A 17,264-nucleotide genomic window follows, 5' to 3' on the forward strand; every position below is an offset into this window, starting at 1 on the left:
CGATGGCAAAGAATTCCACAGGTTCACCACTCTCTGGCGAAAGAAATTCCTCCTCATCTCCATTCTAAAAGGATGGCCCTCTATTCTGAGGCTGTGTCCTCTGATCTTAGACTCTCCCACCATGGGAAACATCCTCACCACATCCACTCTGTCAAGGCCTTTCACCAATCGATAGGTTTCAATAAAGTCCCCTCATTCTTCTGAATTCCAGTGAATACAGGCCCAGAACCATCAAACGCTGTTCATACGACAAGCCATTCAATCCCAGAATCATTTTCGTGAACCTCCTTTGAACCCTCTCCAGTTTCAGTACATCCTTTCTAAGATAAGGGGCCCAACACTGCTCCAAGTGAGGCCTCACCAGTGCTTTATAAAGTCTCAACATTACATCCTTGCTTTTATATTCTAGCCCTCTTGAACTGAATGCTAACATTGTATTTGCCTTCCTCACCACAGACTCAACCTGCAAATTAACCTTTAGAGAATCCTACACAAGGACTCCCAAATCCCTTTGCACCTCAGCTTTTGGTATTTTCTTTCCATTTAGAAAATAGTCATCCCTTTACTTCTCCCACCAAAGTGCATGAGCTTACATTTCCCAGCTCTGTATTCCATCGCCCATTTTTTTGCCCATTCTCTTAACCTGTCTAAGTCCTTCTGTAGCCGCTCTACCTCCTCAAGGCTACCTGCCCCTCCAGCTATCTTCATATTGTCTGCAAACTTTGCAACAAAGCCATCAGTTCCATCATCCAAATCATTGACATATAACGTAAAAGGAATCGGTGCCAACACAGACTCCTGTGGAATACCACTAGTCACCAGCTACCAGCCAGAAATGCTACTTTTACTCCCACTCTTTCCCTCCTGTCAATCAACTACTGCTTCATCCATACTAGAATCTTTCCTGTAATACCACAGGCTCGTAGCTTGTTAAGTAGCCTCACGTGTGGCACCTTGTCAAAGGCCTTCTGAAAATCCAAGCACACAACATTTACTTAAAGTATTCTCATTTGCCTACCCTGCTTGTTATTTCTTCAAAGAATTCCGATTGCTGTCAATGGGATGAATTGAATTGTAAAAGGTGGACAAAATCAAAAAGGATGAGGGATACAGGACTGAAGGTGTTATATTTGAATGCACGCAATGTACGGAATAAAGTCGTTGAACTTGTAGCACAGGTACCAATTGGCATGTCTGACATTGTGGGTATCACTGAATTGTGGCTGAAAGGTTATAACTGGGAGCTTAATGTCCAAGGGTACACATTGTATCGAAAGGACAGGCTGGTAGGCTGAGGTGGAGGGTGGTTCTGTTGGTAAAAAGCGAAATCAAATCGTTAGAATGAAATTACATCAAATTATAAGGTGTAGAATCATTCTGGAATCTAAGAAACTACAAGGGTAAAAAGACCCTGATGGGAGTTGTATACAGACCCCCAAACAGTAGTTAGGATGTGGTCTAAAAATTACATTGTGAGATAGAAAATGCATGTCAAAAGTATAATGCTATGATATGTCACAGGGGATTTCAATATGCAGATAGATTGGGAAAATCAGGTAGGTGCTGGATCCCAAAAGGGAAATATCTAGAATGCCTACGAGTTGACTTCTCAGAGCAGTTCATGGTTGAGCCTACTAGGGGATCAGCAATTATGGACTGGATGTTGTGCAATGAACTGGAATTGATTAGCAAGTGTAAGTTAAAGGAACCCTTAGAGGCTAGTGATCATAATATGACAGAATTCACATTGAACTGCAAGGAGGAGAAGCTAAGGTCAGATGTATCGATATTACAGTGAATAAAAAGTAATTACAACGGTAGAGAGGAGTTTGCCAAAATTGGTTGGAAGGGAACACTAGCAGGGATGATAGCAAAGCAGCAATGACTGGAATTTCAAGCAGTAAATCAGAAGGTGCAAGATAGATACATCCCAAAGAAGAAATATTCTAGTGGCAGGATGACACAACCGTGGCTGACAAGAGAAGTAAAAGCCAACAGAAAAACCAAAGCGGGGGCGTATGATAGACCAAAAATTAGTCAAAAGTTAGAGGATTGGGAAGCTTTTAGAAGCCAACAGAAGGTGACTAAAAAAAATAAGCCAGTTAGTCTGACCTCAGTGGTTGGGAAAATGTTGGAGTCAATTGTAAAGGATGTGGTTTTGTAGTACTTGCGGGGAGACAAATGTTAAAATAGGTATAGGGGATTGGGAAGCTTTTCGAAAACAACAGAAAGTGAATAAAAATATCATAAAGAAGGAGAAGATGGAATATGAAGCTAGCTAATAATATTAAAGAGGATATCAAAAGTTTCTCCAGATATATAAAATGCAAAAGAGAGGTGAGATTAGATATCAGACCGCTGGAAAATAATTCTGGAGAGGTAGTGATGGGGGACAAGGAAATGACAGATGAATTGAATAAGTATTTTGCATCAGTCTTCACTGTGGAAGACACTAGCAGTGTGCCAGAAGTTTGAGAGTGTCAGGAGAAGTGTGTGAAGTTGACGTTACTAGGGAAAAGGTTCCTGAGAAACTGAAAGGTGTGGAGATAAATAAGTCACCTGGACCAGATGGTGTACACCCCAGGGTTCTAAAAGAGGTGGCTGAAGAGATTGTGGAGGTATTAGTAATGATCTTTCAAAATTCAATGGATTCAGGCATGGTTCTGGACGTCTGGAAATTGCAAATGCCATTTCACTCTTGAAGAAGAGAGGCGGAAGAAAGGACGTTATAGGCTAGTTAGTCTAACCTCAGTGGTTGAGAAGATGTTGGAGTCGATTGTTCAGAATGTGGTTTTGGGGTACTTGGAGGCACATGATAAAACAGGCTGTAGTCAGCATGGTTTCCTTAAGGGAAAATCTTGCCTAACAAATCTGTTGAAATTCTTAAAAGAAATAACAAGCAGGATGGACAAAGGAGAATACCATAGGTAGATATTGTGTACTTGGATTTTCAGAAAGCCTTTGACAAGGTGCCACACATGAGGCTGCTTAACAAGTTACCAGCCCATAGAATTACAGGACTGATTCTAGCATGGATGAAGCAGAGGCCGACTGGCAGGAGGCAAAGAGTGGGAATGGAGGGGCCTTTTCTAGCTGGCTGCTGGTAATGAGTGGTGTTCCGCAGGGGTGTGTGTCAGGACTTTTTTTTTTACGTTATCTGTCCATGATTTTGATAACGGAATTAATAGCTTTGTGCCCAAATTTGCCGACAATACAGAGATAGGGTGGAGGGGCAGGTAGTTATGAGAAAGTAGAGAAGATAGAGAAGGACTTCGACAAATTAGGAGAATGCACAAAGAAGCGGCTTGTTCAGCTGTGTCAGGAAGTGTATGATCATGCACTTTGGCAGAAGAAGTAAAGGTATAGACTATCTTCTAAATGGGGAGAAAATTCAAAAACCTGAGGGGCAAGGGAGTCCTCGTGCAGGATTCCTTGAAGGTTAATTTGCAGGATGGGTCGGTGGTGAGGAAGGCAAATGCGATATTAGCATTCATTTTGAGAGGACTAGAATATAAAAGCAAGGATATAATGTTAGGCTTTATAAGGCACTGGTGAGGCCTCACTTGAAGCACTGTGAGCAGTTTTGGGCTCCTTAGCTAAGAAAGGATGTACTAACATTGGAGATGTTTCAAAGGATGTTCACAAAACTGATTCCAGGTCAAAAGACTTATCATTTGTGGTTTGATGGCTCTGGGCACCCGTTCTTACTGTAATTCAGGAGAATGAGGGGGGACCTCATTGAAACCTATTGAATGTTGAAAGTCCTCAGTAGAGTGGATGTGGAGAGGATGTGGGGGAGTCCAAGACCAGGGAATACAACCTCAGAATAGAAGACGTCCATCTAGAATGTGGATGAGGAGGAAGTTCTTTAGCCAGACAGTGGCGAATTAGCAGAATTTATTGTCACAAGCAGCTGTGGAGGCCAAGTCATTGAGTATATTTAAGGCAGAGGTTCATAGATTCTTGGCTAGTTAAGGCATGAAACGATACAGGGAGAAGGCAGGAGATTGGGACTGACAGGGAAGTGAATCAGCCATGATGTAATGGCAGGGTAGAGTCACTAGACCAAATGGCCTAATTCTGCTCCTACATCATCGACTTATGGTCTCATTGTGAGGTTGGGGTTCCACCTTCATCGTTCAAAGGGACCGTTCAGTAATCTGAAACAGTAGGGTAGAGTCTGTCATTGAGTCTGGAGATTCGTGCTCTCAGGCTTTTTGTATCTTCTACCTGAGCCAGAGAATGGTGGTTATACTGCCCTCGCAGTGCGTATGTACAAAGCTATGCAGTGAGATAAATACCTTCTCAAAGATCACCCAGACAGGAGCCTCCTTCAGGGTTTTTATAATGAGATTTTACATTTGAAAAGATATTGCTGCTTCAAGAATAAATAAAGAGGAGATGGAGATGGATGTATTTCCACTTCATGGATGTCTTTCTGCTCCAAAATGAATCCAAATTACTTGCTCTGCAAATGGTATAAAACATGGCTTACGTACAGGAAGAGATATCCATACAAAAGGAACTGCAGACAAAATGAGGCCAGACATCCATGGGATATCAAATTAACTACTGAAACTAAAAGTCAAATGATCATTTCATTGAGTCTTTGGTAAAACAGGGATAGTCTCAGCGAATGACCTTGAAAACAGCCTTTCTCTATGGTCTTTAATCATTCTCACTTCGAGAATGTCAGCCTTAATGACATTCCTAATTGGGATCATCAAGAAATGCTGGGCCAGTTAAGCATGAGGAGAAGGTGAACTGATTAATTTGGAGACCTCTTGTGCCCTGAATAATTGGATTGAGATCAGCAGGAACATAGTTCCATTGGCTTTTCCGGTTTGATTGCCTGATACACTAGATAAAATTATGCATTTAAACATGGAATCTTCTTGTTTCATTAAATATATAACTGAGCACAACCCTGTTGTAGGTAAAGAACTTGATATCACTTAGTTCTGTGTCCACCTCTTTGGTTATCATCTCTGCCATCTCATCTGCTAGAACAGCAGTACGGAGGTCAAGCTTTGGTATGGTGAGCTCTGGTTTGGAGGCAAGTTTTGCCTTTCCCAGACCATATTGCATAGGAGGGAGGTCCTATCCAAAATCAAGATTCTGTAGATCTTTGGCCAGATCTTCAGATGGGAAACGTTGCATGATCTCAGCACCGTTGGATGCAATCTTGTGCACTCTGAGATTAGACTGCCAACATGTCTTGCTGACTTCTTCTTCTGCATTGGAAAATTATTTAAGAAAATTATCTATATAGAAATGCCTTTCTATGTATCACTGTGCTTCAGTTCTGAATCCCTTCTGTCCCTCGATAGCTGGCCTCTTAAGGCCATAGATTGCCACAGCTGGGGAGGGACAGTTACTAAGTGCATGAACTCTCATTCTCTAGTTGGTGGTCACAAAATGACAAGATTCTGAGGTCATTTCGATGACCCTCCCTCACTAGCAAGCCGTGGAATATTTTTCAAAGTCTGTCATCACTGAGATGGACTTGGTCCTGAAGCGCAGGAAGACTGAACAGACTGTTATTGAGGTCAGGAGCCCAGGAAAGGACATTGTTCAGTGATACTCCTTTGAACCGCGCACTTGAATCAAAGACAAGTCATATTTATGCAGGTTCCTAGGGGTGGTAAACACCAAAGTTGGGCAAATACAGTTACCTTCGTTGGGATCTGGTTAAGGCACTTAATCAGCATGATTGTCCCTGCAGAGTTTCTCCATGAATGCCACGTTGTGATCTTTCATTTCTGGTTTCCTTCTCAATGTGCGACTGAGGGACATGAGTCGACTAATGGACTGCTGTCTGCTGTTTGGTAGGAATTGTCGTGGCAAGTGAAAAGGAAGGGGAGCTACCCAACTGTTTGATAAACTCTTTGCTCATGGTTCAAAGGAAGACCTCATCTTCGACGGAAGGTGCCAACTTATAGTCATCTGGCAAGTGACAGAAAAATCAGCTGATTGAGCAGAGATAAGTATGTCAGAGTCGTTGGTTTGTTTATCCGCAACCATACAGATTCTACTGTCACAGGGTCTGAAATGTCATTCGTCTTAAATGTGCTGACAGCAGCTAATGAGCCCCATCGAGGCAGACTTCACCTGTTACGACCCAGCCCAGGTCCAGCCATTAGGCATAAGGTGCCCTGTGCTGACCACTACACCGTTCACGTGCCTTATGTACACTGATGGTGTTCGGAAGGGTAAACAAACTCCTAGTGACTTCGCGACAAATCCACTGGACTTCTTCCAGCAACTTCTGATGTTCTAGAACATGTCACTAGAGTGTACAGGGAAACAGAACTTTGAATACCAAATATGTCAAGGAATGTTGATTTTGCCAATGACACATTGCTCTGATCATTTGATATTGCATATGTCTTTAGTTTTTGCTCAGGATGTTCTTTTGGGTAGATATTGGCTTGATATATTTTAGAGCTGGATTTGCCTTGGAATCCTTTCCCATATCCCTCTGTGCATGAGGAAGCAGCTACATCTGATGGATGCACAGCTGGCTCCCAGCTGTGCTCTGTTTTGGGTGTGTTGGATTCAGTAATAGCCCAAGGTGCCGGCCCTGAATGAAATGCTGATATATGCTGGTCACTGTTGTACTCAGCACAGTATCTGACAGCTTTTCAGCCTTCTGCCCAGTGTGCTGTTGAAGCACAACATTTGAAACATATTGAGTGCTCTTTTAGAAATTGTTTTCAATCCGGGAGCATCTTTTCTCCGAATCTTCTGCATTTCCCTAAGGGGTGAGGTTTCTGATGGACAGAGCGTTGTCTATCAGTGTTCGTGACAGAGCTTTCTACTTCAGTTTTGTCGATCGTGACAGGGGTTTTGGTTTTCCATGTGTTTGTCAGAGACCTTTCTTTGAATGAGGTGCTGCTGGAAGTTGTGATCATAAAACTAGCATCATTTTGTAGTTCTGCATGGATGCAGTTGAATTCCACAAAAAATGGCAGATGGGGATATGATACTTCATTGTATACCTGAATCTGTCCGTTATCTACTGTTCTTGCATATTGTTTGTTAGCTTCTCCACGATAGGGTTTGCGTCCAAGTGACTCAGTCCTAGAAGGGAATCCTTGGATTTGGGGCTTGCAGTTCTGACAAGAGATCTGCAAGGTCCAGCAGCTTCCGAGACTGTTTATGTGAGAGCTTTGGGAAATCATCAGGTCTACTGAAGAGAGATTTGTTGCCCCTGGAGAGCCATAGCATTTGTCCGGCCTTTGCCACAACATTTGTAAGCACTTAGCTGAATTATTAATGTGAACTGCCTTAATCCTTCTTGCATGTTGCAGTGACTCTGCACCAGGCTACTTACAGAGAAGGTCTACCTCTTCACCAGGTTTGAGGCTCACTCATTCCACAGTATTATGACAGCTTGACTTTCAGGACAGATAACCAGCAGACTGGCTGTCAAACACTTTTAGTCTCTCTGTGACTAGGTCTCGACAAGCCAGATTTGCATCTGCAGCTCCTGAATGAGAGAATTGTGGAGACTAGTTTGCCAGATGTTTGTCCCAGGGCGGAGGGAAGTTCAGTCTGATCATGTCTGTTCAGATGGGATTGGCGTCATTGACTGAAGTCTTTCCTGTGATGAAACTACAGAAGGGGGTGTTGTGGATCTTTGCTGTTGTAGACCTTGACTGTCGATATCTGAACAATGTGAAAGGCAAGTTGGCTGGACAGCTTCTCCTTGTAGAGCTGGAGCACTGTCTTTTTTTTAGACAAACTGCATTTGAACATATTCTTTAGTAAGCTGCATTGGCTGTTGTGATGGCAAAGCATGACTGATTTTGGTTATAGACTCATCACTGTCTAGGTCAGAGGCTGATTCATACACCTTTGCCTCTGCTAATGCAGCCTCATCTTCACACTCTTCCTTGAGTGTACTTGATGTAGCTTCTACACATGCTTTCGCCATGTCTATGCGAGCTCTCTCCATTTGCAACTCTGGTTCGTGCTTAGCGTAAGCCGCTCTCTTTCTTGCTGCTTGAGCTCTGGCGTGGGTTCATGCTGCAGCTCTGCCAATAATGGATTCACTCAAGCGCCGCTAAGACGTGATAGATACGCCATGTTCTGACTTCACTCCCAAGTTTTAGCGCTCAACATTGCTCAGTTTGGAAGCCGATGTTTTGGTCTATGGCATCCAGATGCATCTGCAGTCTGTAGGCGATGTGTTTGGTAATGAGTTATCTTTTCACTCTACTGCCCTCGCAGTGCATATGTCCAAAGCTATGCAGTGAGTTAAACACCTTCTCAAAAATCACCCGAGATGGAAGCTTGTTTTGGGGTTTTAAATGAAATATTACTTTTGAAAAGATATTGCTGTTTCAAGGACAAATAAATAGTCGATGGGGATGCATGTTTTTCCAGGCACTTGAAATCAAACCCAAGTTACCCATGTGGAAATCTATACCATACTTTATACTTCATTTTCACCAAACAATTGATACTAGAACGTACAATCATCACAGCGATATTTGATTCTGCACTTCCTGCTCTCTGAATTATAAATATTAAATATTAAAAATAGTAAAAATTAGTAAATATTAAAAATTTAAATTATAAATCATAAATAGAAAATAGAAAAATGGGAAGTAAGGTAGTGCAAAAAAAACCGAGAGGCAGGTCTGGGTATTTGGAGGGTACGGACCAGATCTGGGTCAGAATCCGTTCAGCAGTCTTATCACAGTTGGAAAGAAGTTGTTCCCAAATCTGGCCATATGAGTCTTCAAGCTCCTGAGCCTTCTCCCGGAGGGAAGAGGGACGAAAAGTGTGTTGGCTGGTGGATCATGTCCTTGATTATCCTGGCAGCACTGCTCCGACAGCGTGTGGTGTAAAGTGAGTCCGAGGACGGAAGATTGGTTTGGTGATGTGCTGCGCGTGTTCACGATCTTCTGCAGCTTCTTTCTGTCTTGGACAGGACAACTTCCATTCCAGGTTGTGATGCACCCTGGAAGAATGCTTTCTACGGTGCATCTATAAAAATTAGTGAGGGTTTTAGGGGACAGGCCAAATTTCTTTAGTTTTCTCGGGAAGTAAAGACACTGGTGGGCCTTCTTGGCAGTGAACTCTGCTTGGTTGGACCAAGTCAGGTCATTTGTGATATTGACCCTGAGGAACTTAAAGCTTTTGACTTGTTCCACTTGTGCACCACTGATGTGAATTAGGTCGTGTGGTCCGCTACTCCTTCTGAAGTCAACAACCAATTCCTTCGTCTTCACGAGGAATTTTGCAGATGCTGGAAATTCAAGCAACACACATCAAAGTTTCTGGTGAATGCAGCAGGCCAGGCAGCATCTCTAGGAAGAGGTACAGTCGACGTTTCAGGCCCAAACCCTTCGTCAGGACTCTGGGCCTCGGCCTGAAACGTCGACTGTATCTCTTCCTAGAGATGCTGCCTGGCCTGCTGTGTTCACCAGCAACTTTGATGTGAATTCCTTCGTCTTGCTGACATTGAGGGATAGGTTATTGTCTTCACATCATGCCACCAGGTTCTTAATTTCCTCTCTGTACTCAAACTCATCATTACCTGAGATACGGCCTACAACTGTTGTGTTATCAGCAAACTTATATATTGAGTTTGATGGAAACTTGGCTACACAATCATGGGTGTACAGTGAGTACAGCAGGGGGCTGAGTACACAGCCTTATGGGGCACCGGTGCTCAGAGTGATTGTAGAGGAGAGCTTGTCCCCTATTTTTACAGCCTGGGTCCTGTCTGTGTGGAAGTTGAAGATCCAGCTGCAGATCTGAGTGCTAAGGCCCAGGTTCCGGAGCTTAGCAATCAGTTTATTTGAAATGATGGTATTAAAGGCAGAGCTGTAGTCAATGAAAAGGAGCCTTACGTATGCGTCTTTATTCTCCAGGTGTTCTAAGGAGGAACGTAGGGCCAGAGGGATGGCATCTGCCATTGGCCTGTTGCTCCGGTAGGCGAATTGCAAAGTGTCGAGGTTGACCGGTAGGCTGTGGTTGATGTGTGCCGTAACCAATCGCTCGAAGCACTTCATAACAATTGATGTCAGAGCCACAGGTCGATAGTCATTCAGGCATGCCACTTTGCTCTTCTTCGGCACTGGGATTATCGTTGCCTTCTTAAAACACGAGGGGATCTTAGACTGAAGCAAGGAGCAGTTCAAGATGTCAGCAAACACTCCAGCTAGCTCGCTTGCACAGGCCCAGAGAACCCCTCCCGGGACGCCATCTGGGCCCGTCGCCTTCCTTGGATTTACCTTCAGGAAGGCCCTTCTAACTTCCTCCTTGGTGACGATGAATCTCGATGCCACCAGGTCCAGTTCATCCAGAGGGAGTGGAACGCTCCTCTCCTGTTCCAATCTTGCGTAGAATACGTTAAGTTCATCAGGAAGAGAAGTGCCACAGTTGTTGATATTCCCAGCCTTTGCCCCCAAAGAAAAAGACCCTTCCATAGTCTGCTGGCATCCCTCTGGTTAGCCTGGGCTTCCAACTTGAGTCGATATTGCCTCTTGGCGCCCTTAATGGCTTTCCGGAGTTCACGCCTGGATTCCGTGTAGCGACTGGTATCCCCGGACCTAAAAGCCGCAGCTCTCGCCTTTAAAAGGGACTTGACCTCATAATTCATCCAAGGTTTCTGGTTAGGGAATACCCGGATCGTCTTGCGAGACACACAGTCCTCCATGCATTTCCAAATAAAGTCCGTGACAGCTGAGGCATACTCATCGAGGTTGGCTGCCGAGTCCTTGAATACTAACCAGTCCACTGATTCAAAACACGGAGGACCTCATCTGCTTCCTCCGTCCAACGCGACACTACTTTTGACACCGTGACCTCCCGCTTCAGTTTCTGTTTGTAAGCCAGCAGGAGGAGTACGGCCTGATGGTCTGATTTTCCGAAGTGAGGTCGTGGGACGGAACGGTAGGCATCCTTGACTGCTGTGTAGCAGTGGTCAAGTATATTCGGGCCTCTAGTGGGGCAGGAGACATGTTGGTATAACTTTGGCAGTGCCTTTCTGAGGTTGGTCTGGTTAAAGTCCCCGGCTGTAATGAGCAAAGCCTCCGGATACCTGGTCTCAAGTTCACAGATGTTGGCATACAGTATGTTCAGAGCACACTCCACGTCCGCCTGGGGGGAAATGTAGACCGCTGTCAATATGACCGAGGTGAATTCCCGTGGCAGATAGTAGGGACGGCACTTCACCGACAGGTGTTCCAGGTCCGGGCTGCAGGAGCTTGTCAGTGCCACTGTGTCCGAGCACCACGCAGTGTTGATCAGTAGGCAGACACCACCTCCCCTTGTCTTGCCCGAAGACGCCGTGCGGTCCATCCGATGGATTGAAAATCCCTCTGGTCAGAGGGCACAGTCGGGGGTGGCAGGGGAGAGTCAGGTCTCCGTGAAACAGAATACACAGTTTCATATATAAATCATATAAAGACCAGCTTATGTACAGGAAGTGATGTCCATACAAAATGAATTGCACCTCTCGAGGCCTGAACAGTAGTCAATGTTTGCCCCTCTGACTGCAGGCCTGTGAGTAGTGGAGTCCCATAGAGATCGGTGCTGGGTCCATTGTGGTTTACCATCTACATCAACGATCTGGACGACAATGTGGTAAGCTGGATCAGCAAATTTGTGGATGACACCAAGACTGGGGGTGTAGCGGACATCAAGGAAGACTATCAAAGCTTGCAGCGAGATCTGGACCAGCTGGAAAAGTGGGCTGAAAAATGGCAGATAGAATTTAATGCAGAAACATGAGATGGTGCATTTTGGGATGACCAACCAGGCTGGACTTACACAATGAGTGGTAGGGCACTGAGAAGTGTGGTAGACCAAAGCGATCTGGGAATACAGGTCCACAATTCCTTGAAAGTGGCACATTGGACTTCATAAATCAAAGTACTGAGTACGGGAGTTGGGATGTTTTATTGATGTTGTATAAGATGTTGGTGAGGCCTAATTTGGAGTATTGTGTGCGGTTTTGGTCACCTACCTACAGGAAAGATGTCAATAATATTAAAAGAGTGCAGAGAAAAATTACAAAGTCGTTGCCAGGAGTTGAAAACCCAAGTTATAGGGAAAGGGAATTTATTCCCTGGAGAGTAGGAAAATGAAAGGAGGTTTGATAGAGGTATACAAAATTATGATGGGTGTAGTTAAGGTAAATTCAGGCAGGCTGTTCCCGCTGAGGATGGGAGAGACTAGAGCTAGAACTCAGAGGTCATGGGTTAAGGGTGAAAGGTGAAATCAAGAGAGCAAATCAGGTTGGAACAAATGATGAGGGTGGGATGTGGGACAGGTAACAGAGAAGGAGACCCAGGAGCAGGGGGTGGCACGGGCACAGACACGCCTAGCCCTGAGACACCACACAATATCATTTGATTCTGAACAACTGGTTTATTGATCATTACAGAATGTATCTCTGGTGCTTCCCACCCCCTCCCCTCTCCCTTCCCCTTTTCCCAACCATAATTCTCCTCTCCCTGTCCCCTTCCCACTCTCAGTCCCGAATAGAGACCCATATCAGAATGGGGTTTATCGTCACTTACATATGTCATGAAGTTTGATTTTTATTGTGGTGGCTGTACAGTGTAATACATAAAATTACTACAGTACTGCGCAAAAGTCTTAGGTGCCCTATCTATAATATATATTTGCACGGTTCTGCGCGTATGTACTGTTGATACTTTAAAAAAAATATTGGAGATGGGGCCTGGATCCCGCCTCAATGGATACAGATCAGGAACTGTGAGGACTGAGTGGGAATGCGGACAGTGGATTGGGTTTTAGTCCAAAGCGTATATTTGCGCTCTTGTATCTGTAGTTTCTAAAACATATGAAGAGGCAGAAACAGTGTTTTGTCCTTTAGGATGTTTATTCGTTCTTGAAGCTGCCGCGTGAATGTATCTGTAAATGCATTTCTTACAGAAATTAAACAAAAGGGAGCTTGCCAAAGATCACAATGTTGTCCAAAGATAAGCCCCATATTTTCCTGCTGGCTGGGAGGACAACTATATACATCTGATTTTATATAATATATATAACTACATGATTTATATACATTACTACAATATTGTTTCATCGCCCAGAGGAGGAAAGTGAATGAACTGCAGGACACCCATTAAAATGATGTGAAGTTAAAGGCAACACACTTCTGTGGTTGGGAGCTTAACGCCGTTACACAGAAGAGTGTATATGACCCAGATCGACGTTACTACCTCTACAGTGAAAACATAATTAGCAGCATTTGGAGAAACTTTAGGCGATCTGTTTAATGTCAGTAATGGTCACCCTGGTCTTCAGTTGTGAAAGCCTCAGGGTAGCAAGTAAAGAGACCTCACCTTACAGCGAGTGACTGCCGCCATTGCATTCTGACAGTAATCATGAGTTTATTAATAAATACAGTAAACAAAGTATCTCAGTCACCAGGGAGCTGGTGAAGAATGTGGCCCCCCTTCTGACCCGCCCCATTCAGTCGGAAAATTCTACCTTTCTCTCTCCATTTCCATCCCTAAATTCCTACATCCCCACCTAACTCTGCCCGTGCCCTCCCTTGTGCTGTGCATGCCCACCTCCGTGGTTCAGAACATGTCCTACGCCTAGATGCAAAGTCTTTGCCCCCTCCCTACAGGCAGATGTGTCCATTGAGCAGCATAGCGTGGGAGGGTCTGATGGTGGGCAATTTCCCACTCCCATGGGGGGGGGGGGTAGGGGTGCAACTGCTCTCCGTGGTGAGATGACCCTCTCCCTCACCTTTTATGGTTCAGTTTTGGTGAGTCTAGGATGAAGGACCCACAGCTAGGCACTGAGGAATGTGGTAGGTCAGAGGGATCTGGAAATACAGATCAATAATAATTTGAGAGTGGTGTCACAGGTAGATAGGGTTGTAAAGAGAGCTTTTTGGCCTTCATAAACTGGAGTTTTGAGTACAAGAGTTGAGATGTTGTGTTGAAGTTGTGCAAGACGCTGGTGAGGTCAAATTCAGAGCATTGTGTCCAGATCTGGTCACTTACAGCTGTCAATAACACTAAAAGAGTGCAGGGAACATTTACAAGGGTGTTGCCGGGTCTTGAGGACTTGAGTTTATAGGTCAATGTCGAAAAGACTATTTCCTGGAGCGCAGGAAAACGAGGGATGATTTGATAGAGGAATATAAAATTTGAAGAGTATAAAGGGTAAATGCAAGTAGACTTTTCCCACTGAAGTTGGGTGAGACTAGAACTAGAGGCCATGGATGAAGAGAGAAAGGTGAAATGTTTAGGGGTAACACACACAGAATGCTGGTGGAACTCAGCAGGCCAGGCTGCATCAATGGAAAAGAGTAAACAGTCGATGTTTTGAGCTGAGACCCTTCATCATTTTGTGTGTGTTGCTCGCATTTCCAGCATTTGCTGGTTTTCTCTTGTTTATGTTTAAGGGGAAATTTCTCTCAGAAGGTGGAGAGAGTGTGGTTGCCAGCAGAAATGGGGGAAGCGGGTTTGATTGCAAAATTGTTGAGAAATTTGGTTAAGTACGTGGATGGGGAGGTATGGAGGGTTGTGGTCCAGGTGTGGGTTGATGGGCTAAGCAGAATAGCAGTTCAGCATGGACTAGATGGGCCAAAGGGCCTGTTTCTGTGCTTTAGTGCTCTATGACTCTATGCCACATCTGCCACCAAGCAGTAGGGGACATCATTGTTGCTAGGCCAAGAGACCAACGTTTCCTAACACCAAGTAAAGTACTCCTCGGTGATGTAGACCACCATGGCTAAAGGGTGCCAATGTGGTACGCAATCACATAGCCTTGTCAAACCCCAGGCAAAATGGGTGAAGGAGGTGCGTGGGAAGGTGGGAAGGGGAGTTCACACCGATTTGCTGGAGCAGTGATGGGCTTCGTGGTCAGGAAGGTGAGACTTTGCTACTGACAGGTCTGCACACCTATTAGGGCTGGTCCCCTGGGCCTGCTCTGGAGCTCTCAATTGGTCACATTGGTCAGGAGGTATCTCTCATGTACCCACACCCTAAGCACATGTAATGGTTACGGGGGTAACGGCAGCCCCTGCTCCTGTGAACCGCCCTTACTCACAACTGTGCACAACACTCTTCACCTTGGTTGTTCAGAACAGGGATCGTCAGGAAATCACCTCAACCTTGTCCGAAAGCTTCGGGCAAGAGTCAGACAATAGTTGTTTGTACAAGCAGCATGCAAGCATCCAAACAATTAACTGAATAAAATATCCAAATTTTATCGAAAAGCTATTACATAAATCATTCTCCTAGCTTTCTCCTCGCCCTGGTTTGAGAAGCTGCCCTCTCATTGTCTTCCTCCAGTGGTTCTCCAGTTAGAGATTTACAGGCTCTTGTCAGTCAAATGAGGACGATGTGCCCCAATGCTCAGTCCTTCGGCTAAAGGGAGGCTTGTGAAAAAAATATCAGAAAAGCAAGAGATTCTGTAGATGCAGAAAATCCAGAGTAACATGCACAAAACACCGGAGGAACTGAGCAGATAAGGCAGCATCTATGGAGGGAAATAAACAGTCGACAACTTCATGCCGAGACCTTTCATCAGGACTTGCACCTGTGAAAAATATCAGTTCCTTTTGTTCAAACCTGTTCGCTGTTCCACCTCCCTCAGAACCCCAATTTTCAACCTTTCCTTTTAAAACAGAGGCAGCAATCTTCTACTTCCACTGAGGTCAATTTTAAATCCATGGAATTTCATCCCCCAAAATGGCTTTTTCTTATCAAAGGCAATAAATATGGAATTGGAAGTAATTGTCCAATGTACAATATCGCTGGGTAATAAGGGGCCTATAGAACTAACATGGCACAGCTGCATGTCTAATCATGCTGTCCAAAGAGATGGCTGAAAAATCAAGTCTTTAAGGCCCACTGCTCACAAAGTGGACATTTTTATTTCAGAATCCACTTTTTTCTTCTGTTTCGCCATTATGGCTTCCAGCTCTGTTATACTCCGGTTTTCCTGTAAGAAATTTGGCAACATGGCCATTAGTCAATGAATTTGTTAATAGGTTTGTTAACAGAGTATCCCGACTGGTTGTATCACGGCCTGGTATGGCAACACCAATACCCAGGAATGGAAATGTCTACAGAAAGTGGTAGATACAGCCCAGTCCATCGCAGGCAAAGCTCTCCCCACCACTGGGCACATTTACACTGAGCACTGCCTCATGTAAAAACAACATCCGGCCTGAAGGATCCACACCATGCAGGCTCTGTTCTCTTCTCACTATTACCATCAGACAAGAGGTACAGGGGTCTTAGGTCCCACACCGCCGGGTTCTGGAACAGTTATTATCCCCCAACCATCAGGCTCCTGAACCAGCGTGGATAACCTCACTCACCTCAACACTGAACTGACTTCACAACCTATAGACTCACTTTCAAGGACTCTACAACTCACGTTCTCAGGATTAATTACTTATCTTTTATTATTTGCATGATTTGTCTCCTTTTGCACATTAGTTGTTTACTATTATTTATAGTTATTAATTTTGCACATTAGTTGTCAGTCTTTGTTATTTTTAGATTTTCATAAATGCTATTGTTTAAATGTCCACAAGAAAATGAATCTCAAGGATGCATAATAAATTTACTTTGAGTTTTGAACTTTGTCAGAGTTTGAAGAGCCTTTGCATGGTTGACTGGATAGATAAAGAAAGGTTGAGTAGGACGTCTTATTAGAACAGGGGAGGTTCAGAAGGCCTCTGAGAGGCAGAGTGCAGAGGGGGCATTTTCTTTTGTAGGGCTATCTCGAACCAGGGAGCACAACCAGGGAGGCAGAGATGAGGATGGATTTCCTCTCTCAGAGGTCCATGAATCTTTAGAACCTTTTACTCCAGTTAGATCAGTTATGAAGTAATTGAATTGCAAAGCGCAGGGGAGTGAAAGGCCCATGAGTATAAATGAATCCTTCAGTGCAAAGGACTGCACCCCTGCCAACTCCAAACTGAGCGGCAAGCAGAGTACACTCTCCTTTCATTCTTTCAGGGCCGGCTGACCAGCAGTGTGGCAACACCTTTGGGTGAAGGACTACAGCACCTTAAGGAGAAGGCCGGTCAGAGCTGGACAATAAACCCTTGCCCACGTTCCGGCGGAACCGAAACATATTTAACTTCAGTGGACGAGGTAGTGTGGAGGAGCAGAGGGATCTGGGGATACATGTCCGCAGATCTCTGAAAGTTGCCTCACAGGTGGATAGGGTAGTTAAGAAAGCTTATGGGGTGTTAGCCTTCATAAGTCGAGGGATAGAGTTTAAGAGTCGGGAGGTAA

General features: G+C 44.6%; 1 protein-coding gene across 5 annotated transcripts in view; it reads right to left on the reverse strand.

Moving 5' to 3' along the window:
- Positions 1-12,649: 12,649 nt before the first annotated feature.
- The window catches only part of LOC134353944 (epidermal growth factor receptor kinase substrate 8-like protein 1), a 119,467-nt gene continuing 114,852 nt past the window's right edge, over positions 12,650-17,264 (reverse strand). For 3 of the 5 annotated variants that reach the window (XM_063062522.1, XM_063062520.1, XM_063062525.1), the window contains one exon: positions 12,651-15,954. In XM_063062522.1, coding sequence (XP_062918592.1) covers positions 15,868-15,954 — 87 coding nt within the window. In that variant the 3' untranslated portion in view covers positions 12,651-15,867. Of the gene's footprint in view, positions 15,955-17,264 lie in introns of all 5 variants that reach the window. The other 2 variants (XM_063062523.1, XM_063062524.1) reach the window with 2 other exon arrangements.

This window comes from Mobula hypostoma, chromosome 11 (assembly GCF_963921235.1).
Source record: "Mobula hypostoma chromosome 11, sMobHyp1.1, whole genome shotgun sequence".
NCBI classification, from domain to species: domain Eukaryota; kingdom Metazoa; phylum Chordata; class Chondrichthyes; order Myliobatiformes; family Myliobatidae; genus Mobula; species Mobula hypostoma.